This window comes from Xenopus laevis, chromosome 3S (genome assembly GCF_017654675.1).
Source record: "Xenopus laevis strain J_2021 chromosome 3S, Xenopus_laevis_v10.1, whole genome shotgun sequence".
Classification (NCBI taxonomy): Eukaryota; Metazoa; Chordata; class Amphibia; order Anura; family Pipidae; genus Xenopus; species Xenopus laevis.
Window position 1 is genome coordinate 49,660,701 of NC_054376.1, and position 26,354 is coordinate 49,687,054.

Here is a 26,354-nt window from a genome sequence, read left to right on the forward strand (position 1 = left end):
ATAGAGGCAAAATATAGTGAGACAGGGCTTGCACATGGGGGTCTTGCCTAGTCCAAGCAACCGCTTTCTGTGGCAGAAATGACCATTGCAACTGAAGATAATGGCCACATAATTCGGTTGTGCTTTCAGATACTGATCCATGTTCCTTTAACCCCCTTTGTAGTGGACAGGTTCTTTATTGTGGACAGTAGTTGTATAATAATGATTACATTAGAAAGTTATTGGGAGCCAAAATACACATTCAGAAATCTAGTAATAATGTGCAACCACTTTAATCAGGTTCCATAGTAGATTGTTTGTTTTTTTTTTAGGTTCCCTTTCTGAATTATATACAAAGAAAATTTTCGGCTCAGTCCCCAAAATATAAAATAAAGTTAACGGTAAATCGATATGATAAAAAGTCTTTGTTCAGAAAAACAGCTAAAACAATGAAACCTAGCCTAGGTTTCATTGTTTTAGCTGTTTTTCTGAATAAAGACTTTTTATCATATCGACTGGCCCATGGAGTGCGTGCTTCTTCGCTATCTACTCCCTTTCTGAATGTCTACATTGTCTCCCAGCCATTTTTTAAAGCAAGATTAAAATACATACAAGTACAAAAATATACTAGTAATCGAAAGACTTTTACTTGCTGACAACTTTTCCCAAATATGTGTGTGGCAGTGAGAACTACAAAGCAGTGTGTACATTAGAAAAAATAACATTAACAACAAAAATTTGGTTTCTCACCACAGTCTCCAGATCTTTATTGATCTACTGTATAAAACAATAAGATACTGAGTTTTGTTCCAAAAATACAAAATTATCACCAATAAAATAGAATTTTATGAAACAAATGCATGGAATTTTTTAGTTGTTTACCCTAATCCTAAAATTCTGTGATTTCAAACTAAAACACTGGCCATATAGTGAATTGGGCATACCAGCGAAGTAGCAGCAAGCAGTCTTGTATTTTCATTGGACAAAATCATATGAACTTGTTGCTTTAAAAGAAAATGGTGAGTTTATAAAGATACCGATCCTAAATAAATTCATGCTGAATCGAGGACTGGCCTAGTGGCCATTTTTACCCCTTTTGAGGGAAACTGGGATATCATTTGATTTTTTTATCATTTGTTTTGTCTGCCCCTGAATTGAGTAAAACCAAAATTGTGTGAAAAAAAGGATAAAACTCGATGGATGTTTGTCTCTTCCATTACTATGTTAAAACAGAGCCAAAGGCATGTTTTATTAAAAGGTTGAGAGATATGGCATGATAACATTAGGAAATCAAGCATTGTGCTACAGATTAGGAATGGATGCACTTTACTGCAGTTACTTCATTCCAAGGTGCAACAGTTTTCTGTATGGAGCAGGTCCTCCCCAGTATCCCCTGGGGAAAAAAAAGCAAATAAATAAATAAATACACAGCAGAGACAGGACAGTTCATTGATGACCACTAGGGGTGCTGTTGCTATGGAAAAGTAACCCCATCCCCCTCCTATGATATGGCTCCCAATGAGTTCAAACCAGGCACTTCATTTATAAAATTTTGGCCTGGAGGCTAGACTGATTCTCAACCTGCAAATGAAAGTATATATAAAGTATGGAAGATTACTATTTATAATTCTTTATTTGTTCTTATAAGCTTGCAATATAAAAGTACAACTAACAAGGACACAAAACTTGCTCTAAATCCTTCCCCCCCCCGCTCTCTAGGACCCTCTATTAATAGGCAGTGGCACATTACCATCCAGTCACATTGACTGTGCAAATGACAGTGAGTTCTGAATGATAATGACACAAGTGTACAGTACATTGCCAGAGCTTCATAAATCTCCAATGTTCAAACGCCTAGATACACCTGCTATGTTTTCTCCTCCTCTCCATTAAGAATGTTTGGCTACACAGCTACAGTAGAACCTCAATTATGTTTTCCAGGGTCACATTTAAGAGGTATAAACTCCAGTTACACATGAAATTTACCTGTATGGGACCTAAAAAAGTGTTAACGCCAGGGAAACGTAAAATGAAGTTTCTACTGAAACCTGTTTATGCTGCTCACCATATTGCCACAAACCTGGCCTTTCTTTTATTATACCCAATTTAATGCACCCCAAAAATGATATTACTCTAATGCAATTAAGAACCTTTTAAGAGTTGAATTTCCATTTTCTAGGCCATGGACCCCCTGCGGTGCAGGAACGGTAAATACTGGGGGTTCAGAATTGCCCTGGCAGCTCAAATAGCATCCTTGGATAGTACACTTTTAACCAGAGTGTAGTGTTCTCCCACAGTCTGTAGTAAGTAATTATCACAATTGAGGTGTGCCTTATAAACACCCCCACCCCCAAAGAAATTCACCCCTTCTTTGTCCTTTTATGGAAACATAGCTGCAGTCTGGCATCCTTCTACAGTAATAGAAGCACCCAAACCATGATTAATGCAGCTAGAGACTTAAGATGGCAACATGCAAAAAAGACAAGTTTTCTCACACAATGAGTACCAAAAGACAAGTTTTCTCACACAATAATGAGTACCAGGCCTACCTGAGAAGTAACTGCCAGTAAAGGAAAGGCATCATATCTGCCTTCATGTGATACATTGTTCTCCTCTCCTTTCCCTGGTCAATGGGGAAGGTCTCTAATGGTTGCAGGCTGTAGTCAAACTCTGCCAAAATGACTTTGCGGTATCCAGTTACCAATGGACATGAAGTGTAGCCATCATACTGCAGATAAAAAGCTCATAATAATTGATAAGAATTTAACTAGGGGGATGTAATAACCGATGCACAGTTTGCCACCAGATCTACTAACCCAAAACAACTGATTAACATCTCATACCTTTGATGAGAAGTCCCACCTTTCAAATGGGCCCTTAAAGAAGTCCTGGCTGCCCCCCCTGATAGCTATACGGACATAACACTAAAATTCCATGTGTATGACGACATTCATTAATTTGCAGCACTCATGAAAAATTCAGGTGGGAATATTGTACATAATACACATGTATTTCTAAATAGACAAAGCACAGTTACCTTTGCTGATGAACTCTGATTATTCATCACAAGTGAAATGGTTTTATTGAGCACTGCTGATTGGGCCGCTGGCAACAGTAAAAAAAAAACAGAATTAATATGCATCAACTGTAAAGCACATCAGCCCTACTTGGTTTAGAGGACATTGGCACACATGGTGATTTTGAGCATTTTGGCATTGTGACATTCTGTAGCTCATTGGGAGAGGAACAAACCGTTCATAGTCACCTCTTCTTTCATCTGAATGAAAATTAATATGTCTAAAAATGCCATATTTCATATACTTAACTTAATACACCAGCCTAAAGTTTCAGCTTGTCAATAGCAGCAATGATCCAGGACGTCAAACTTGTCACAGGGGGTCACCATCTTGGAAAGTGTCTGCGACACTCACATGCTCAGTGGGCTCTGAGCAGCTGTTGAGAAGCTAAGCTTAGGGGTTGTTGCTAATTATCAAGCACAAAGAAGATGGGGTGCTACTGGGGCATTTTTGGAGACACAGATCTTTACTGCTAAAGGCGTGCAGTTGCCTTGGGCTGGTACAGAAGCACAAAACATAATGTACAACATTTCTAGCCTACTTCTTTGGTTAAGCTTTAGTTCTCCTTTAAAGTGGCAGGTGCTCTTATCCTGACTGCCACTATACTATACTATACTATAGGTAGAGTTGTGTGGTGGCAGTAGGCACAAGCATTATTTGGAAATCCCACTTTTATATATACCGGTAACGTTTTGATTATAACTGATGACTTCACTAAGTACCTAGAATATATATTACATTTTATTTGTAGCTCTTGACTATATACCACTTCCTGAGAATAAATGAGATTCTCTGAGTTTTTCTCTTAAGAATGGAAGAGACATTTAGCTAAGGCTGAGAAAATACAACCACTGAACTCTATTACTTAAACCTCTAATGCAACAGCAAAAACACCATGGGCCTCCTGTCATGGAACTGAAACCCCCAGGATGGGAGAGTGGAGCTGGAACACCGAAGCTTACCTTGTCTTGCTATATAGCAAAAATAGAATGTAACATATATCTATATGTATAATACAGAAAAGCTTTAAAATTCCTGCTTAGTGAAGTCATCAGTTATAATATAGTAATGCTACTTTGTATCACATGGCTAAATTGTATATAAAAAATATAACTGACAAATGAAAATATAATACAGGTGCCCATATTCCAACAGAGCTGTTCCTTTAAGCCTGGTGAGAAATGATTGAGATACAGTTCATGATTGAGGAGCAATTCCATGTAGAAATTAAAACAGGGTAAATAGATAGGCAGTGCAAAATAAAAAATGTTTCTAATACAATCTCTAAAGCCTGGAGTGACTGGATGTCTAACATAATAGCCATAACACTACTTCCTGCTTTGCAGCTCTAGCTCTGAGTTAATCAGTGACTTTAAGGGGAGTCACATGGGACATAATTGTTCAGTGAGTTTGCAATTGATCCTTTGCATTCAGCTCAGATTCAAAAGCAACAGGTATGACCCATGTGCCCCCCTTAAGTCACTACTGCCCGGCAACCAATCAGTGGAAGTCAAGAGAGCTGAAAAGCAGGAAGTAGTGTTCTGTTATATTAGACATCCAGTCACTCCAGCCTTTATACATTACATTTTTGGCTAACTAACTATATTTGAAACATTTTTAATTTTGCACAGTCTATCTATTTACACAGCTTTTATTGTTACACTGAACAATTCCTTTAAGAAGCCACTGCTAAATGTCCTTGTGTGACCTGTACTGCACCCCACCCAATCAGGCCCGGACTGGCAATCTGAAAGTTCTGGCAAATGCCAGAGGGGCTGCTATAAGGTCAGTATTTAGTGGGCTGGTGAGGGCTGTTTGGGCCTCTATGTACCTGAAATGCCAGGGCCTATTTTAATTCTCAGTCCGGACCTGCACCCAATACCGAGATCTCAGTCTATCAAAACATCAAGTATGCACTATTGTTGCTTAGCGGTCTTCTCTTTGATTTTGGGTCACAGGTTTGGTCTACAATGGACTTATGCAACCAAAAGTTCCCTAAAACATAAAGCTGTACAAAATGTACAGATGGAAACCAGTGTGACAGCAGCAAAGCTGAACATCTTATCAATCATAGGATGTCAATATGCAGTCACAAGATAAGCCTGGCCACCCAAACATTCAGTACATGGCAATGAGTCTGTACCAGGAATGACACGTCCATCTGTGAGACTTAATAAAGGATAAACTCATCTTGGCTTCATATACTGGTTATAATAGAAGTCTACATTAATTGTCCACGGCATATTAAATGACTATTTAGCTAATCCAGGGATGTTGAATCTAAAGCCTTTGAAGTCTGCAGCTGTTGAAATACAGACATGTACAGTTACCTTTAACAGCCACAGGCCAGTGACGGGAACTGTACTTCAGCAATAGCTATAGAGCCGCGTATAAAATTGCTCAATTCTGAAATTGTCCATTTCTGTATATTGAAATAAACAGGTCACAATGACAACTGTACTACCATAGGGGACATATTTTATCATATAGGATTGGATTCTTTTCTGGTCTTTTACGGACATGCCCCTTGTAAGAAACTCTATCTGCCTGCATGTTTTTTTCACCCCAAACGTTTGTTTCCCAATATACGTTCATTAGTTTTAATATTATTTGTAAATGTAATTGTTGTAAAAGGCAGTGTACGTCTATATCTGTTCACTGGGTCTCACAGTCAGTTCTTCTCCAGATCAGTTTCAATCAGCTGTCTTACATCATTTCAGGAGTCAAAGCCAGGAGTGCAGAGAATGTATACAGATTATATACTGATTTTCATAGCAATTGCACTTAAATATCATTTTGAAACCTGTTTAATGTGTATTAGAAGTTCCATTTTCTATTACTGTACAGTTTTTGGATAAAGAACCCTTTTAAAGGGAAAGGTCTGAAGTTAAAGGCACAGTGCAGTTGATCTAACTGAGGTGGGTAACAGTTGCTAATTCTGCCGTCACATGCAAGGGGCAAAACTGATATCCAGAGGAGGCAGGTGTCTACTCCATTCCTACTTCATCTAAAATGATTATAAGGGAACTGGACAGAATCCCCATGAATTGAAAGATGCCATTGCCAGCTCATTTTAAAGTTGGAGTTCCAATAGAATAAAGTAATACCCTGTATCTCAGTTATTTCACTTTCACTCAAGGATATTATACGTGATTTATTTTGTACCTATTGCAGCTGCAGTTTTTGATGTCGGAAGGTTTGTACAGTCCCCTATGCCAAAAATATTTGGATACTTTTTGTGCTGCAGAGTGTCCTTGCTTACATCCACCCAGCCGGCTGCATCTGACACGGGGCTGTTCACCAGCACATCAGGTGGTCCCATGGGTGGGGTTACATGGAGCATTTCATACTGTATGTATAAAAAGAATCCAATCAGACAGTGAAGAAGGGAGTCAAGTGAAGACACAAGAATATACAGGACCGTGTCAGTACAGAAGCCCTGTGCTATGTTTGCTACTATTTAATGGAAAGCCAATGAAAGACAGATGTTACCCATATGCTTTTTAACATCTGATATCATGATAAACACAATATAAGGGCCAGTCATTAGTTTGCAAGACATGCCAGAAATAAAATGTATCAAAGAATATCAGTTATTCACACATTCATATTTTTAGCATTTGAAGTGTTCCCGTTCTTTTTTGAATTCCATTTGAAAATATATATTTAAAATGCTGCAATTTGTTTTCCATTCAACAGAGCGTGGCTGTCCAAGGTTGGGCCCATTAAAGGACAGTATGGTGGTACAGTAGGTAACATTGCTGTCTGTCAGTGCTGGGCTGCTAGGTAATATCCGCAAGCAGTTTGTATGCTTTCCCTGGCATGGGCACAGCCTGTTATTGATTAGACAGGATGACAAATGGGCTGAATGTTTTTGGTCAGTACATCTTCTAGTGTATAGCAAAATCTACCCAAGATGCCTCAGTCTAATTGACAACAACCTTCTTCATCCCTTACCATGGTACCCCTATTCTGTTCATATCTTTTAAGAAGCAGCAGCCCAGGATCATGGGGGCATGATGACTGAGATTTCCATTAGCATATACTTAGCAGAACCAGCCACTTATGTGTATTAATACAGAGAAATAGAGAACCTATTCCCCTATAATTTAGAAAAAAAAGAGATAATGGATCTATTGCAGTGGCTGTCAAGGATCTGCTGCCACACGCCAACATTTCTCAGGAAAAGCTTGTTGCACTAAACTGGATAAAAAAATGCCATTATTTCTTGAGGTTACACTAACATATTGTGCTTCTTCCATTTTTTTATACTTTTACCGATAGCTGACATGTTTACCTGTTTGATATTGGTTTTATCAGCAAATGTACATTTCGAATTGTGATATCTGATTCCTGAGAGGTACCATAATACTATAATGTTGTATATGTCATTGCATGACCATTTCTCTCTTTCAATTATTGCAAATAAAACTGAAGTTTTAAAAAAAAAAAAAAAAGCCATTATTTATAAACGGAGAAGCATCGTGTGCTGTCTTTTTAGAATGATCTCTCTTCACTTTCCTGATTCGCTGATGGTTTGGCTGAATAAATGTGCCTGATCCCCAAATGACTGAACATGGATCTTGGTCGGAATTGCCAGGACAACATACATGCACTAATAATCATACAAAGTTTGTTTTTTACAAATGAATTGGTAGCTTTGGAAAGCTTATACCATACAATAGGTTATGCACACTCAGAAGAATTTTTCAAACCTGAAATACTTTGGTTTCACCCGGGTTGTCTAAGTTCTCAAACACAGCTTCCTGTATGTCTGGCCGCACTTCTATAAGGCTGTGCTTGTAGTTTACTTGGATATTTCTCTCTTTGATGATCTCCAGGAGAGCATCTGCGTACTTCTTAACCGTAAAGATAGCCCCCAACGAAGTGTTGAAGATGAAATTGGCACTGGCTCGTTTTCCCGTCTAAGAAGAAGATCATATTTTTACTTGAAAATATGTGCAAACTGACCGGAAGATGAACAATTCCTTTAGCATGTACAGGTATGGGATCTGTTATATGGAAACCCGTTATCCAGAAAGCGCCAAGTTTACAGAAAGGTCATGTCCCGTAGACTCAATTTTATCCAAATAATCCAGATTTTAGAAAAATATTTCCATTTTTTTTTGTAATAATGAAACAGTACCTTGTACTTGATCCAAACTAAGATATAATTAATCCTTGTTGGAAGCAAAACCAGCCTATTGGGTTTATTTACTGTTTACATGATTTTCTAGTAGACTTAAGGTATGAAGATTCAAATTACAGAAAGATCCATTATCCAGAAAACCCCAGGTCCTGGGCATTCTGCATAACAGATACCATACCTGTACTTTGAATTTGAGCCAAACTAAGATATAACTAATCCTTAGTGGATACAAAACCAGCCTATTGGGGCTATTTAATGTTTACATACATTTCTAATAGACAGTGTTTGTATGGGATGTAGTTAGGGTTGCCACCTTTCCTGGAAATAAATACCGGCCTGCCTATATTATTTTTTCTTTTTTACATTGGCTTGATGCCAATCATTTTATCATTTGTAACAGCCACGTAGATGCAGTCACATGCAAGACACACTGGCACCACATGAGCAGAACTTACATTTCGAAGATACTCCTCTGATAGGTACATGATTTTCTGAGGAGCACCGGCACATTTCACTGGAGTGTTTGGAAATGTAAATATGGCATTCCCCTTCTTAAAATCTTGCAGTGCTTTCCATGTCTTTTCAACAGTTTTTACAGAGTAGTTGGAGCCAATTTTGGGATAGTTAAAGCCTTCTGGCAAACCTTTAATCTGGGGAACAAGAAAAAACACATGTAAGAGCAGGACACAAGGAGCCCCCTAAGCCTGATAACTGCCTTGCAAATGACTTATATTGTGTAATATATAGTGAATAAAGTACCCCGTTTTGTAAAATATAAGGATATTATAAGTTACCGAGGAGTTTCATGACCATATAAAAACATGAGGCAGAAGGCCGAGTGTTTTTATACAGGTCATGGAACTCCGAGGTGACTTCTAATATCCTCATATTTTGCAACTGGGGGTACTTTATTTATTATAATACACACATTTCAGTGAGTCGTGTGACACAAATGACATCAGAACTCACCGTTTATACCTGATGACATCAGAACTCTCCGTTTATAAGGATATAATTTACAAGATATTTATGGCTTTTGTGTATTATATAATTTATCCTAACAGTTACTCGAGTTGCCCCAAAACAGTTACTCGAGTAACAGTTTTGGGGCAGCCACAAGAGTTACTTCCATTACAGATATTTTGTGCAACAGATAAGTAAAGATTTCTTTGATTGTAAGCTCTCACAAGCCAGCCCCCCCCTCTTGCTTCCTAACAATATACAGTATGATTGTAATTGTGCTTCTGTGCTGGTTAAATATTTGTCTGTATATGTTAAACTGTTAAGTCTGTAAAGGGCTACAGGCAGTTTTCAAATTAAAGTATGTAAATAAGATAAAAACAGCATACCACAATGATCTACCTTTCATAAGACACTATACAAATACTAGTGATGGAACTGTTTGCTTTCCCTTATATAGAAAGTGAAGTAAGGTGACACAGACCCATGACTCTGCATATCTACATGTTTTCTCTGGGAGTGGCTTATCTTACAAAACAGCAACAGACCCATCTAGTGCCTTAACATAGAAAGCACTGCACTCACAACCATGTTTAGTGACCACTATAAATTCCTTATTTCCTTTCCAATTTGTCTGTTAGAAATATTATGAGTCAAATGATCAGTGTAATTACTTGCTCTTATCATTGCCAATTGCATTTCTATTATAACCACCTAAAAACAATCTAGAAGGGGAATGCAGGCTGTGGCAGCTAGGTCCACTGAATAAAGGTGGCCATACATGCTGAGATCTGTTCATTCAGCAACCTCGCCAAACAAGCAGATTTCTCCCCGATATGCCCACCATAAAAAGGAGATATTAGCGTTTTACACAACACTGAAAATACAGACAGTAGAATCAAGGGCCGCATCAATGAACCCAAAAACAAGATTTCTAAATTTGGCCGGTCATCTGGCCAATTTTCAGGGCAGATATTGATCAAGGAAGCCAGTTGGAGGGCCCCATACACTGATCTGTTGGCAGTTTTAAAGAAGCAATATTTTGCTTCGGTTTCCAAAAACTATTTATAACTCTATTTTACACCACGGGGGGAATGTAATAAAAGTCGCTAACGCAAAAACTATTCGCGATGCGAAAAGTTATGCCTTTGCGAGAATATAATATAGCTTTTTGCGAATCCGGGAAACTGTTTAGCGACCACTTCCAACAGTGGAAGACCGTTTGAAAATGTTATAGTTTGTGCCAATGAGCAATAAATGTAATAAAACTTCTTTATGAAAAAGTCGTTAAGTTTGCTCCAAAAGATTAAGACACCTTCAAGCACTTCTTAAGAGCGCGCAATTAAAATTCGCAATGCAATAACAGTTTAAGGAACAATATTGCATTGCGAGATGTGGATTTTTATTCTTATTGGTGCGAATTGTTTTGCTCTTTGCGACTTTAATTACATTACCCGCACATGTATTATAGGATTGTCGATGTTCTGCTTAAGAGATGGGATAACCTGTAGCTCAATCTCACATGAGCCTGCAGCTTTCTTTTACACAGAGGAGAAACTGCACACAGACACCATGCTTCTCTTGCTTCAAGAAAACATAACTTTATTAACACTTCTGCATTAGCAGACAAAGATCATGTCACATGACACTGTATCAGTATCAGATCAGTATGGGATCTGTATGAGTATATAATTAATATCTTACCATACATAGGTCCTGAATCCCCTTTGCTAAATTAAAGGGCTCTATACACCAGGTAGTGCTACCTGCCCCCTATACCTCTCCTACATTATCTTTAATGCAAATAAATTAAATTTGCATACCTACACAACCATTAAGAGCACAAAGCAGAAAAAAATTGCAAAAGATTTTGGACTACACCCTGCTTATATCTAGCAGGCTAATTCAGTTCCTTTTTATTTTTTTCAAAGCTTTAGTTCATTGACATATTTATTTCTATACTTAATTTAAAGGTAAATGAGCTCCAAATATATGTATAAATATTGGATCCTTTATCTGGACACCCGTCATCCAGAAAGCTCCGACTTACAGAAAGGCCTCCTCTCATAGACCCCATTATAATCAAATGATCCAAATTTTTAAAAATGATTTTCAAAATCAACCTATTGGATTTATTTCATGTTTACGTGTTTTTTAAGTACAGTATATTTAAGGTATGGAGATCCGTAATACAGAAGATCCTGGGTCCTGAGTAATACTGGTATTACACATTTATATTTGTGTAGTTCTGAAATCTCCTTGCTTTGTCCTTGTTTTCTCTCTCTTTATATTTTACATAGTTTTTTTGTTAGCTGGCTCAGTGTTTCTGTAAATAATAATAATAGAGCCCTCTGAGTACACACTATCCTTACAACAGGACTTTCTGGATTTTACATGCATCGACTATGGCTCAAAAAAGTCCAGGTATGATTAGAATATTACTTGTTGTTTGCTTAACAAAAATGAATACTCTTACCTTTTCATACTGTAATTTCAGTCCAAGTGCAATAATCAAATATTTGTAGCTTATCTGCAAAAAAATAAAACAAAAGTAAATTAGGATGTATTTACCGTATTAAATGGGTTGTTCGCCTTTGAGTTAACTTTAAATAGGATGTGATTTTAAAAGTGATATTCTGAGATAATTTGCAATTGGTTTTTATTTTTTGCAGTTTTTTTTAGTTATTTAGCTTTTTATTCAGCAGCTCTCCAGTTTGCAATTTTAGAAATCTGGTTGCTAGGGGCCAAACTACCCTTTGACTTGAATAAGAGACTGGAATATAAATAGGAGAGTACCTGAATTGAAAGATGAGTAAGAAAAAGTAGCAATAACAATAAATGTGTAGCCTTACAAATCATTTGTTTTTTAGATGGGGTCAGTTCACAAGAACAATGCAAATAATTCTAAAATGATAAAAAATAAATAATGAAGACCAATTGAAAAACTACTTAGAATGGGCCATTCTATAACATACTAAAAGTTTACTTAAAGGTGAACCACCCCTTTAAGAGAAGTCAAATTGTCTGCTCACAGCATCCAAATGATTATAAACTAGAATACAGCATTAGAAGGGTAGTTCACCTTTAAGTTCACTTTTAGTATGTTATAGAATGTTCTATTCTTAGCACCTTTTCATCTGGTCTCCATTTTGTATTTTTAACATATAATTATAGTTTTTCAACAATTTGCATTTCTCTTCTGCCTATTTCTAGTTGTCGAATAGGGGTCACTGACCCCAGCAGCCAAGAAACGATTGCACTGTGACGTTACAATTTTATTGTTACTTTTACTTTTTATTATTTAAGTCACTTTTTTGATTTACTGCCCCATCAGTACTGGCATGACTTAATCCTGCTAGGAAGTTCAGTCTTTCCTTAAAACACTGCTCTGTTTATGAGAAATATATACCACTCTGAGATATACTGTGCAAATATGAAAACATAGCTTGTGTTATAGCAATGTTAATAGTACTATACAGACATTGGCACTATGGGATAGTGCTTGAAACACAGGGACCAAATTATGAACAGCTGAAAAGTCTTCAGTCACCCTAAATTCTACTTCGGCTGTAGAGGAGAAAGCTCCTCATCTGAATGGCTTTTTCAGTTCAAATGTGATTAGTGGAGGGATTCCACATGGAGACATAGTGTGACATGTATAGCGTTGTGCAATGTGTTGGTGCTCTATAAATACATGTTAATAATAATCTTTATCCTAACTGTAGAATAACTGCAAATAAAAAAATTACCTCTTTATCATCATCTATCCGGATGCAGTTCTTTTCGGGGTCGAAGCCTTTTACTTCTGATTTAATCCATTTGACACCAGATGGAATAACACTAGATGTAGGACGTGCTGAGCTTGCTAGTTTCTTAGCACCACCACCAACAAGGGTCCACATTGGCTGGTAATAATGTGTCTAATGTGAAGAAAGGGATTGATATCTGATTAAACTCTCTGTTCTTCCTCTAGAGCAGTGATCCCCAACCAGTGGCTCTACTTATTTTTGAATTCCAAGTTTGAAGGCAAGCATAAAACCAGGTGTACTGCCAAACAGAGTCTCCTGTAGACTGCTAGTCCACATAGGGGCTACCAAATAGCCAATAACAGCCCTTATTTGACACCACCAGGGACCTTTTTCATGCTTGCATTGCTCTCCAACTCTTTTTATATTTGAATGTGGCTCACGGAACAAAAAGGTTGCGGACCCCAGCTCTAGATCAAATGTCACTCAGTACGTTTTATTGAAGGTATCAGTTAGCCAGGCCTACTAATACAATGTAAAACACTAAAAGAATTTAACCACAGGAATTTACATGCCATGAATTATTCTTGCAAACTATTCATCCTTAAATATTAGAATTAGACATTAGAATGTGTAATAGAGCTCACAGTGGGCACCCACAGGCTACATACCTGAACACAAGGATCTGTCATTTCCATATGAAGACAATGCTGCCCCTGTTTGCCAGTTATATACACTTGGGCGGGCTGTTCCTGTCCCCTAACTAGTGCCACATTCAGACAAGCATGATAGGAGCCCTGTCCTTCCTGTCTACTGTATGGCAAATGGTAACTTCAGGGCTGTCTTGCACCCACCAGTGCTGTGCCCTATAGTTACAGAACTATAAAATGTTGATAAAACGTTGCTACAACTGCAAAGGACTTATAAGAAGTGCATAACATAAAATAGAAACAATGGATTATTGGGGATGAAAATATCATATAAAGAACAGTTGTGTTCACATACTACTATATATATTTCTGGTTTCAATTAGAATAATATACCATGTGTTACCTCGCTTGGCTCTATGACTGCAACTTTTCCGGCTCCTACTTTCCTCTTCATACGAGCACTCATGGTGATTCCCCCGGCACCACCTCCAACTACAACCACATCATAGTATTCCTTTGCTGCTGATCTTGGGCTCATGTGCAGGGTCCTACAGCTTCCACTCTGAATTGCTGCCCTCAGTAACTGTGTGCACTGATGGACATGGAGGCCTGGAGACATGACTCCCAGGGTTGCCATCTTCTGCGAATGTGGTTATCTAAAATAAAATAAAGAAATAATTAGAAGGGAAATAATTGCCCCACAGTGATAAGTTTCCAAGCCAACCTCCAGGAGAGTATTTTTATTTAACATAAAAATGAATACATAATTTCAGCTTTCTCTGCATTGCCCAGTACTTCTGTCACACAGAACACCACCCAGTGATTAAATAATTAACTTCAATTCACTTCAGTGATGTCATCTGGATCCATGAGTAGAACTTTGTACAGCTGCACTCAGGCCCAGAATCTCACAGGATAACAGGCCAACTAATTCACTGATAATGCTATGTGTCATAAACAATTAACTGGATCACAGGGGAATTCTTACCAGTCTTGCTCTCTCTTCTATCTCTCTCAGAAACAACTTTTCTCTTTTTTTCACATGGGACCCAACAAGATTTATTTATATTTATATTAAATTTGCAGTTGCCAAATGCACATCTCTGGCCCTCTACATTAGCTTGTTAAACTGCTGAATGATCAGTTTAATAAATGGCCAACATCCACTGTCCCTAACTAAATTGTAGAGGAGAAGAAATTATAGTATGAAAACCACCATCTGTGAATAGGACAGAATGGGCTTACACGGATGTCACACAACTGTAGATTAAACAGGTTCTAAATGTGAACAGAACCAAATTAACAATAAGCCTAATGAAACTGCAGCACCAGGCCCCATCATTAGAGCAGATGTTTCTACCATCATATCCAGCATTAAGAGCAGATCAATTGAACCATGTACCAAACTATGAACCACGTATCAACTTCACTAAAGGGCCAGTTAAACTAGGAAATGCAAATGCGGCCTTGTTGATAGAAAGTAGTATATTTTTATCAGCAAATACCTGTAGTTTTGGGGGCAGTTAATAAGAAAATATTATGTAAAGCCCCATAAAACACAACACACTGGCTGGGGCTTTGTTATATGCTGAAATGAGAGGAGCTGCAGGTTTTGTTCACTTTTGTTACATCCAGTTGTCTAAGCTGAGTCTGAAAGGAAAAGTCCAAGATCCAGTGATAACTTTGAGGTCCTTCTACACTAATTTTCTGTGTATGCTCTACAACAGTGCAGGTACATTTTAACAGAAGTGGATTTATAAGAAAGGATACCCTTCCAAGAAACAAAGGTCACTAGCTCCATGGTGTACTACAGCACTACATGATAACCTTGAATCTTCAAAATGAGCACTGACACCTTGTGTCCTAATCCAAAATTACAATACATCAGTGAGATGTTTCAAAATGTACATGATCCAATATCATTTCCCCAATATGTCTTTCACTTTTTGGCAATTTAAAATCCCTTGAAGGGAATGTCTTTTATATGATACCATGATGAGACTACAACATCAACTGATCTCATATTCCAACATGTTCAACAGTCCCATTTCTATTGGTGTTAAATAAACTCCAGCTAATATGTTGTTCAGATACCTGCAGCTGAAATATGCCTATCGGTCACAATTCCCTCTTAGACCACTAGTTACTGAAACTACTCTGAAGCTATACCTTTGCTGACCAAACCTAGCAAAAGTCTTAACCTGTATGTATACTATACTAATGCAGTCGACCACCACTAAATTGAACAATGTTCAAAACAAATGGTGTGGGGATACTGTTTAACAGAACTAGAGGAGGAAATGTGAAAAGATGCCCTAGCTTTAGAACCTTAACTAACTATGTCCACTAGAGATAGATACAGACCACATTTCTTAATAGAGTATATCTAACCCTGCAAAGACAGGCTAAAATATCTCCTGGGTTCTCTGACCAGTGGCCCAAGTGCCTCAGTGTTGTGGACACCTTCTTTCATGTCTTCTGGGAATGCTCAATGATACAATCATTCTGGTGAGGTACTGAACTATGCTGAAATGGCCTTAGCACTTCCCAATGTAATATCACCTAACCTATGCCTTCTGGGTATTATGGGAGCTTTACCGCTAAGACCCTCTGAAACTTTGAGGAAAAGCTCATAAATGACTCCTAAACAGAAAATTGTCTAGCCTGTGGATGCTCTGCTAAATTTGAGGCTATTTGGGGAATGTGGCTGGAGGTAAATGATTTGAGTACTAGATACTAGGATGGAATACCTAGCTGATGGCGCAATAGCCTCTCCCGTTCTTTCCTTCTATTAATGTGGGCTGCTCCTCCACTGTATTTTTATAATAGAATGCAAAATAAAATCTTGAAAAAAAATAACTGTAAACAGATAAAAGAAGGCTGCACACAGAATGGAATCTTGGGACAAACAAAGCCACCTATTTCTTTTGACCATAAAGATATGAGAAACGTAATAATCAGAGAGATACCCGGTATCTGATAAAATGTTGAGCATTTCAGTAAGAACAAATCTAATAAAGAGCTCACAGCTGCCAGAGCTTTCTTCATTAACTACACAAACAGGAGTACGGCACTCCGGTAAAAAACAGGTTTTTATTGTTGAGTACTGCAAAGATACATAGGCCTTACGTGTTTCGGGAACTCCTTCCCTTAATCATAGGCTTTCAAAATGGATCGAACACATGCATTATATACAATAGATCTCTAGCGACCTCTGTTGGTTATCAGAGTTCTTACGGCTATACATATATTTTCTTGTACTTTATAAATCAATAAAACCAACCACACTCTGCTAAAATGTATAAAACAAAAGATGGGGAAGGGAATTTTCTTCATTAAATATCTCTTAATTTCTGGGAACATAAAGCAATACACTGGTTATCTGGTAGTGATTTACTGAAGGTGTGGTTCTTGGCACAGCAGAGCTCATTCTTGCTAAACAAATTGCTCATAAGCAGAGCAATACCACGTGTGTCATACATACTGTATGTTATGTTGTACCAGGGTATTACAGCAGCCCTATGGCATCAGTAAACTATAATGTATCCACACATTATTTATCTGAGGGAATTTGATACTGTGAATCTATTTTATGTAATTCTTTACAATGTGTGTGTGTGTAACCTAGGACAGATTCTGCACATATCTATTCTCATCAACTCAACAGATGTACGGTACCGTAATCCGTACTTTGCATGAGGATGACAAAAATATATGCATTTCAAATTTATTGTAGGTTGTATTTCAGATGAGTTTAGTAAAATTCAGTATTTTGTCAAAAAGACGAATATGCCATTAATGAATCTTCAACCTTATAATTAGCTAAATTATTTTTAAGGTCTGGCTAAGTTAAGGTCAAGGAACCCCCATTTCAGTAAACTAAGCATCAATTATCCCTGCAACCATGTTACTGAATCCTGTTTGTCATACTGGTTTCTCTAAAATAATATATTACCTTTAAAAACACCTGGTCTAACTCATAACTCTGGCACATAAATAACATATGCACATCCACTTTTTTAGCTTCTGCGTTGGCCTGCACACTGGTTGCCTAGAGTCCCCTGCTCTTCTTCATGAGTAACTGCTCAAACTGTTTGATGTGGAACAAGGAAGCAATGAAGCACTTGCAATAAAAGGAGAAGGAAAGTGTTTTTATAGTTGGGGGTGCCAAAAGTTGCGCCAAAAGGGTTTCCTTCTCATTTAACGAAAAAAAGCCGGCTATATAATTTAGCCCCAGGAAAATCGAGTGAAAAAGTGAGGAAGAGGATCACTCCATGGTGCTCGCAGGAAGAACCCCAGGCCTGTGCAGTTTTCTGCTGATAAGAACATCGGCCTGGGGTGTCAGGTAAGTAAATACAACCATGTGGGGGTGCATAACTTTTGCACCCCCAAGTGTAAATTACTTTCTTTCTCCTTTAAGACATAACCTCACTGATATGGTAGAGCAATTTGATAGATTTTCACCTAATTTGTACATGTTTAGGCCCATTTTCAGCAAATTGAATGAAAGTATTGGTGAGGTTGGCAAACTAGACCTTTGCCCCATTTTGCCATTGGCCAAAGTGGACTGATCAGATCATATGGTCTTCAGGTCAACAATCAAATCACAATAGGTCCCTATGCAGACCAATTAGGAGAAGACTGTAAGGACAAACCACATGAAGTGGTCCTTAAAAGAACAGTAACACCAAAGTAATGAAAATATAATGTACCATTATGCTGCATTGTTAAAACTGACCTGTTTACTTCAAAAACTCTACTATAGTTTATATAAACAAGCTTCTGTGCAGCCATGGGGGCAGCCATTCAAAGCTGAAAAAAGAGAAAAGGCACAGGATACACATACACAGATAACAGATAAGGTCTGTAGTATACAATGGGATTCTTTAGAAGTTAACTGTTATCTATTGTGTGTACTGTGCTTGAATGGCTGTCCCAATGGCTACACAGCAGCTTGTTCATATAAACGATAGTAGTGTTTCTGAAGCACACACACCAGTTTTACCAGTGCAGGGCAACAGTACATTACATCGTCATTCATTTAAAACACTTTAATTTTTTGGTGTTGCTGTTCCTTTAAGGACAACACAATTTAACCCAGGGGTGCCCTAATGGTAGATTGGGATCTACCAGTAAACCTTTAGCTGGTGATCAGTAGACCTCAAGACACTGCCAACAAACAGATTGTCTAAATCACCCTCCTATTTCATGCTTTTCATTCAGATATTTATTATGTTATGGTTACATAGTTGTTTGTTAAATATATATTCTCTCATAAATCAATATAATATTTAAGTAATATTTTCCATGAAACAGAATGTTAATGCTTTTATGGATGTAGCTCATAATAGGACAACATCATTAAAAGTAGACCTCACATTAGTAAAGAATGGGCACTCCTGATTTAACCTGACCAATGAAAGGTCCAAAGACTAGCAAATGAATTGCAGACTCGTTTAAGGGAAATGTTGGACAGGGCAATTTGTCAAATACAGCTAAAGAACATTTTTTCCTACTGAACACAACCCTGTTGTGTGTCAGCAAATTGCTGACTTATGCTGGAATCAACTCACGGCATAAGAGTTTAAGTTGCACTTGGTAAAAAGTTAGGTTGAAGGAGGCTAGTGTAAAGGTGGCCATACATGGGACTACATTTGTGTAAGATGTGCCGGGAGATCCTCGGGTCTTCTTACCTCCCGGCTTCTCGGCTCTGACGTCACAGGGGAATTGACTCTGGCGTCGGCTCAATGGGGTGGTCGACACCGAACGTCATGGCATCATCCTGCGCGAAATTGCTATTTTGGCACAAAATTCCCTTTAAAAGGGGAATTCTCCATTTTGTCAGTGCCCAGCTAGCTTCTGATCACAGACCCTGCTAAAGCATGATATTCTATCGGATAAATCTGGTTTTTGACTCCCGCCTGTTTTTTTACCTTGATTTCTGCCACCTGCCTTGACCCTTTTGCCTGATTGACTACGTTTTTGAACTGATTCTTGCCGGTACCTCATTTCGGACTTGTTTTCTACCTAACGCACCAATTCCTCCTTGGTTCCGCAGCAGAAAGCCCGGGGCCCCTAAAGCGTTCCGGTGAACACCAAATCCGGGACTTCCCTTGTCTGAGTGTACCGCTGCCTCTTAGGGCTCCTGATTGACGAGTACGTTACAATTTGCATTTTTGGTGACCTTTCTAAACAGGTGGATCTGGCTGTATTTGGCCACCTTAGACCCAAGTGCTTATATTACGATATAATTGTTTTACTCATTTGGCACAACCATCCCAAAAACGTTTTATCCCTGCCCATGCCCACAGTAAATTCCAGAATAAATAACAAAAAAATTTGATGTTCCTATTGTCAGTTTTTAAATAAGAGAACATTTCAACTGCATGAAGAAATGTATGTGACCTCTACATGCCTGCGCTGACCTCTGGCACTAGTGCTGTAAATGGCAGTTATGTCAGTGAGCCCACATCTCACCATGCCCCCAATTCCATTACACAATATTGTACTAGATTATAATTAACCTTTACTGGATTTCTATGATGTATAACATGTCAGCATCTGAGCTACACGTCTGGCTGTAGTTATCTTTAAATAATTCTCTTAAAATATTTATTTCACCTTAATGAATGTTTAGAACAATTTTTAACCTTGCTATTTCACTACCTCTATGCACTTTTTTTCTTTTTTTTGTCCTCAGGCATTTGTCTGTTTTCTCTAGTACAGGGAAAGACAGTCCTTATGTTCCTGGATTACCTTATGACACTGGTGCATGCAAAGATTCTCTGCACGTTCACACCAATAAACTAGTCATGTGGGTGGCATAAACATTTATAGCTGAGCGTAAAATTACATTCACTGATCCTTTCTAATTTCATGCTGTGCACAATTTGTTTCTGACCTGTCCTTCAATAAAATTCTTTCTATACAACATGTAGATGAGGGAACACTCAGGAGCAATTTTATCAAGGATCGAATTTGAAATTCGAATTTTCAAATTTTTTAATGGTCAAAACTGTCAAATTAGACTGGAAGTTATTCAAATTAGATTTGAGTCCTTTAAAAAATTAGAATTAGATTTTCGAGATTTATCATAATCTGGCCCTTTAAGAACTTGAATTTGACTATTCGCCACCTAAAACCTGCCCAATTGCTATTTATGTCAATGGGATAGGTCCAGGGATCAATTTTGAGCTGTTTGCAGCCTTCCTGACATTCGAGTTTTTTTCAGAGAAAAAACTCGAATTGAGTTTTTTCAATTCGAAACAAATTTGATTCGAGTTTACAGGTAAATTCCATTCATCTGAGTTTAAGAAATTCGGTTTTTTTAATTAATTTCCATTGGTCGAATTTATGGGAGTTTTTAAAAACTCAAATGAATTCAAAAGACAAAAAGACAAAACCTGTAGTGTTTCATCTGTGGGCAGTACTTACACAAATGTCCATGAAGATCTTCAGCCTCCTGTAGGCCATATAAATCTACTGCTAGTCCATATCTATCCTGCAGGTCTCCACTTGAACAGCCCTGATCTATAGTATTTGTTCTCAAATGTGGGCCCACAGATGCTGCTGCACTACAACTCCTATATATATCCTTTAATACATAATGAATTAAAGCATCTGAGAGTTGTAGTACAACAACGCCTACGCACCCAAGTAAAAAAACACAATCTATGAAGAATACCCCTTTATGTAGAGCCTTGCAGTATCTCTTGTGGCGAGTCTACTCATCCATGTGACATTCAGCTTTATAGCTGTGAATGAATGTGAAGTCACCCAGCTGGCAGATACAATCGAAACTTGGCAGTTACACTACTATCAACTGTCACTGTGTTACACAGTAAGTGACACAGGATACAAAGAGGACAGGATGAAAACAAAGTTGAGATTGTTGCAAAATCACAAGTTATGTATAAAAGCTTGGGCAGTTCTCTGCATTGTTACATTATGGGTATGTGGATGAAGCATTAATGCAGATCTCCTTGTAACTGAAAGCTTTTTCTTATATTACTCCTTGTAAATACACTGCTGTTTGGGTAAGGCAAAACCCAAGTAAATACTATTAATCCATGCAAAGAGCAGAACCATTAAAAGCTCAATAGGCTACAACGAATGCATCCTAGTAGCCAGAACAAGTTTGCAGGCACGGAGGAATTTGGGCAGGCTCACAATGACTAGACACTTTTCCTCAAACACCCAAAGTACTGAATGTTCTTGCTTAGGCACGTAGCCAAAATTAGAGCAAAGAGACTTGGAGGGAGGGACCTGCTTCTCTGCAGTTTATTTTCAAGGAACTTGTTTAAACAACAATTCTACCTTGGTCTGCCATATTGAGTTTTATGAAGGTCGCATTAAGGAGGAAAAAAATTGACATTTCACCATCTGGAAGGATTTTTTTCTTCTGGTTTTCTTTAGTTTTTACTCCAAGTAACTATTGGGGATGCATAACCTCTCGCACAAAGGACCTATGTGTTTCAGTTCATTTTCATAAGTGTACTCAGATTAAAGGGCTACTTTATCAGTTTAACAATACCTGCTAGACTTGGTAAGCTGCTACTCAGGTCCTTACTGAGATTTAAAATAGGCCCAGATATCCAGAAAGCTCTGAATTACGGGAAAGCCATTATCCATAGAGTCTATTTTAGCAAATAATTCTAACATTTCTAAAATTTCCTTTTCATCTGTAATAAGAAAGCAGCAGCTTGTGTTTGATCCTAACTGCTGCGCAATATGTTGACACTCTAGAAATAAGTGTTAATAATGATAATAACTAAGATGCCATAAATCCACACTGATGGAAAAACAATCGTTTAAGGTTTAAATGTTTTTTTTAATAGACTTTAGCTATGGTGATCCAAATTATGGAAAAAAAACCCTTATCTGGAAAAGTCCACGTCCCAAGCACTTTAGATTTTGTATGTACCCAGTGCTACAACCTGTAAATACGCACTTTATATAACTTAACTGTAATATAGGGAAAATCAAAATCAAAAATACAAAATCAAGAGGGACACCCCACCACAACATACTTAACTCACTAAACAGGACAGTAAAGAACAAACAGTAAAGAGCATATTAGCTGCAAAGCATTATTCAGTGAACTGAATCCTTACATTTCATGCAGGCAGACACTGTTCCAGGGGGCAAGGGGTCAGATACAGAACACTATAAAATTGGGAACATCTGTAATTATTTTCTCTAGAACACTGGGGTAACTCACATTTTCAACTTGAACTTTTTACTATTACAAATTTCTCAAACAATCCATTTAACGAGTAATCTAGTAAAATACCTAAAGGTGGCCATAGACGTAGAGATCTGCTAGTTTGGCGAAAAACGAGCGGATCTCTGCCCGATATGCACACATTGAAGTGGGCGATATCGGGCTGATCCGATTGTGGACCCTAGAGCCCAGCGATTGGATCATAATGCAGGAGAACTGGTGGTCGGATAGCAGACCGCATACACGCAGAGATGCGGCCGCGATCCGACGGGATTTTTTATCGAGATCTGCCCAGATATTGATAACGTAAGCCCGTCGGATGGCCCCACACACGGGCCAATAAGCTGCCAGCTCGGTCTGTCGGAAACTTTTATCAGCCTATGTATGGGGGCCTTAACATGCTATTTCACTAGAGATTGTAAATGACAATGAAAAAAACCCCAAAATTAAGCGCAATGCTGTCCCAGGGTCAGAGGACTAATATTGCATATCATTGAAAATAAGAGAAATTCTGCATTAAGGTATAATTAAAAATTAGAGATTTATTTTTAATAATCAACAAACACAGCACTGTTTAAACTACAGTCCTACAGGTACTGTTGGCTGTATATTTGTTCCTGAGACTTAAGGAACTGCCATGTACCCTGGGGCATGCAGGTAACGTCACAGAAAAGGATACATACACCCTATCATTCAAGCACAGCTTTCTCCTACTTTAACAGTTACATACTTGCTCAGACTTGGTGATGTCTTTCTTGTATTTTCCTTTTAAAATGAATTCTTGCTTCATATTTACAACTTGAAGGCAAAATTTTATTGAGGAGTTAATAACAAATATAGCAAATATGGTTAGGGTGGAGACAATACAGGTGTGTTAATTGGCCAAGATCAGCAAAGATAACTTTTTACTCATTTTTCTTTAGAAACAGCACAATAATGTTTCATTAGGGGCCAGACTGCTTCCAGCTAATGAGGACAAAGTTTGCTAGTGTGAACACTGTATAAAAGAACCCTAATAGTGTAACAGAAGGTTCTCATAAAAGTGAGAAACAAAAGGAAAGTGACGTGGGTTTACATCTAGAAAGAAGCAGGTATGCCTCCACAAAATCTGGAAATCTGGTATGCTTTTTCAAAAAATCCTGGATCTATGACAAGCTGTAAACATGAGTGAGCAGGCCTGGCCCCACAGACACCAGTGTGTGCCCCAAGTTCCCAAATCATTGTTGAAAAAGGTCATTTGTCTCTTCAACGAAGGCTCTATGTTAGCTGATCAACTCAATATGCTAGTATAAATAACAAGAGTATCACCTAATTTCCAATGTGTTCCCCTCTAACAGCAATGTAGTAACTCAGAATAAGCAACCGTGCTGCACAGGAAGATGGCTTACAATATGAGCATGTTGCAGCCAGCATGATTCAATCAGAGTGTTCATAAGTATTACAACATCGGCTATAATACTTGGCATTCACATATATGCAATTCTTAATTAGGAGAAAGAGAATAATTTCACTGCCCATAATAAGAATAGTATCACAAATCCTACACCAAACTAGTGCTATCACTGCAAAATTAGTTTACATGTGCAGGTACTTTATTTTTCTAATGAGTAGTGAGTTTTTTAAGTGTAACGTAATCTGTCCATAAAGAATTACTTGCCCTTTTTTTAACTAATACAAACGGCAATATAGGCCTTATCTATACAGCACGTATAATGGAAGATTGCTTTGATTTAGCAAGCAAATATAGTCAGATGGTATATACATTTTTAATGATCATATTGCTAAAAAATGTTCTTTTCCCGATATGTATATCACTTTCTAAATAGCTAATGCACATTTGTTCTTTACAACTAGTTTCCTTGAAATGTTTTTTTTTTTCTGCATAATATTTCTTAAATGTAACTGACCTGATAATATTCATGTGGATAATGTGGACTGTGCTACTGGCATACAACGGACTGCATATGAATAAAGTTGAATGAAATGATTGTACCACCTGAAGCAACCCAGAAAATTACTAGAAAGACTCTGAAGCCAAATTTGGGCAGGCTTTTTGACCAGTAGCATTGACATTAAAATTAATTAAAAATTAGCATTGACATTAAAGCCTGACTTTCTGGGCATGTACAGTATTTCAGCTCAGGGGTCCTTTTGGCAGACCACTAAAATGCGATGATCTATCCAGAAAGTCTCATCTGCTCATAGGCACCCTGTGGCTGCCCTATGACTGCGGGTGCACAATGCCTGCTTATGGGTGCCCTGTGCCTGTGAGCAGGGCAGCCATCAGGTGGGGACAGGGGGGAGAGTTGTAGGGGGCCCCGAGGGTAAGGGGGGCCCGGCCACGCCACACTTACTTGATTAGCCGGGCCCCCCATCTTTCTGAGAGCTGCTGACTTCGGGAAGGCATGGACGTTTAAGGGGCCCTGGCTACCAATTTTCTCAAATGTGGGAGGGGGGGCCTGGCCACCAATTTTTTTTTTTCTCATGTGGGGTCCTAGCCACCAATATTTTTTAATGGGGGAGCCCTGGCCACAAATGTTTTTTTATGGGGGGCCCTGACCACGAATATCTTTTTATTTTTATTAACATGTGGGGACCCTAGCCACTAATATTTTTTTTGTTTTTTTACTGTGGTGGGGGCGCGGAATTGTGGTTGGGGCTTGCGGTGGGTGCAGCCCAGGGGGCCCAGGAAATTTTGTCGTATGGGGCCCTGCGATTTCTGATGGCGGTCCTGCCTGTGAGTGCACTACGCCTGTAGGTACATTATTCCTGTGAGTGCACTACACTTGTGGGTACAAAACCTGTGGGTGCACAATGCCTGTGGGTGCCTATGTCTGCAGCTGCATTGTGGTGTATTTAATGTAGATAGAGCTTTCTTCTTATGAGTGTGAGAATGTGATTTGAATGGCAGGTCCAAAGCCACCAGTGAGCCTCAAGCACAAAAACTTTCACTTAAAGATATATACGCCTAAACAATAGTGCATGAAGAATTGGCACCAGAAAGAAAAACGCCACCATGATACCAGGAAATGACTTTGTTTACAGCGTATCTATAAAACGCACTGGCACGACTAGGATTAGTAGAGTGAGCCATTTCAGATCACGTATACCACCGGCCGCTCATATAACAACATGTCACACCGAACAAAACAGGAAGAATAAAAGCAACACCCTATAATAATAATAATAATCTGTTTCGCACATAATCCCTCTGCACTGACTGCACAGACAACTTTGTGTAAGAATGCGCCACTCTGACCCCATGAATTTCTATTGTGCATTTATGAGGCACATAATCTGAGCAGCATATCCCGCCGTGCATATCAGTAACGTGCAGGCTAGCAAATCGTTCCCGGATGTAAGAAGTCTTACCTTGGGCGGGTCCGAAGCGCTTCCACACAGAAACACGAAAGCAGCAGCATTTGTATGTCCCTTGGCAAGAGTACAGGCCGGTTCCCAGTCATAACCCTCTCACATTTCACCACTCTATTGGTCGCCCGGTCAAGGGGCGGAGCAAAGTCTTGCAATTGAGAAATAAACAGGGTGGGGTGAGAATTATAACAAAATCGC

General features: G+C 38.4%; 1 protein-coding gene across 2 annotated transcripts; it reads right to left on the reverse strand.

Moving 5' to 3' along the window:
* Positions 1-529: 529 nt before the first annotated feature.
* Positions 530-26,354, reverse strand: sqor.S (sulfide quinone oxidoreductase S homeolog). Of its 2 annotated transcripts, XM_018254094.2 has the most exons (10): positions 26,157-26,354; positions 13,965-14,217; positions 12,915-13,085; positions 11,642-11,695; positions 8,661-8,855; positions 7,772-7,981; positions 6,222-6,405; positions 3,017-3,084; positions 2,529-2,707; positions 530-1,372 (listed from the first exon to the last, which is right to left on the reverse strand). In XM_018254094.2, exons 2-10 carry the CDS (start codon positions 14,196-14,198, stop codon positions 1,315-1,317), a joined length of 1,353 nt encoding a protein of 450 aa, XP_018109583.1. In that variant the 5' UTR covers positions 14,199-14,217; positions 26,157-26,354; the 3' UTR covers positions 530-1,314.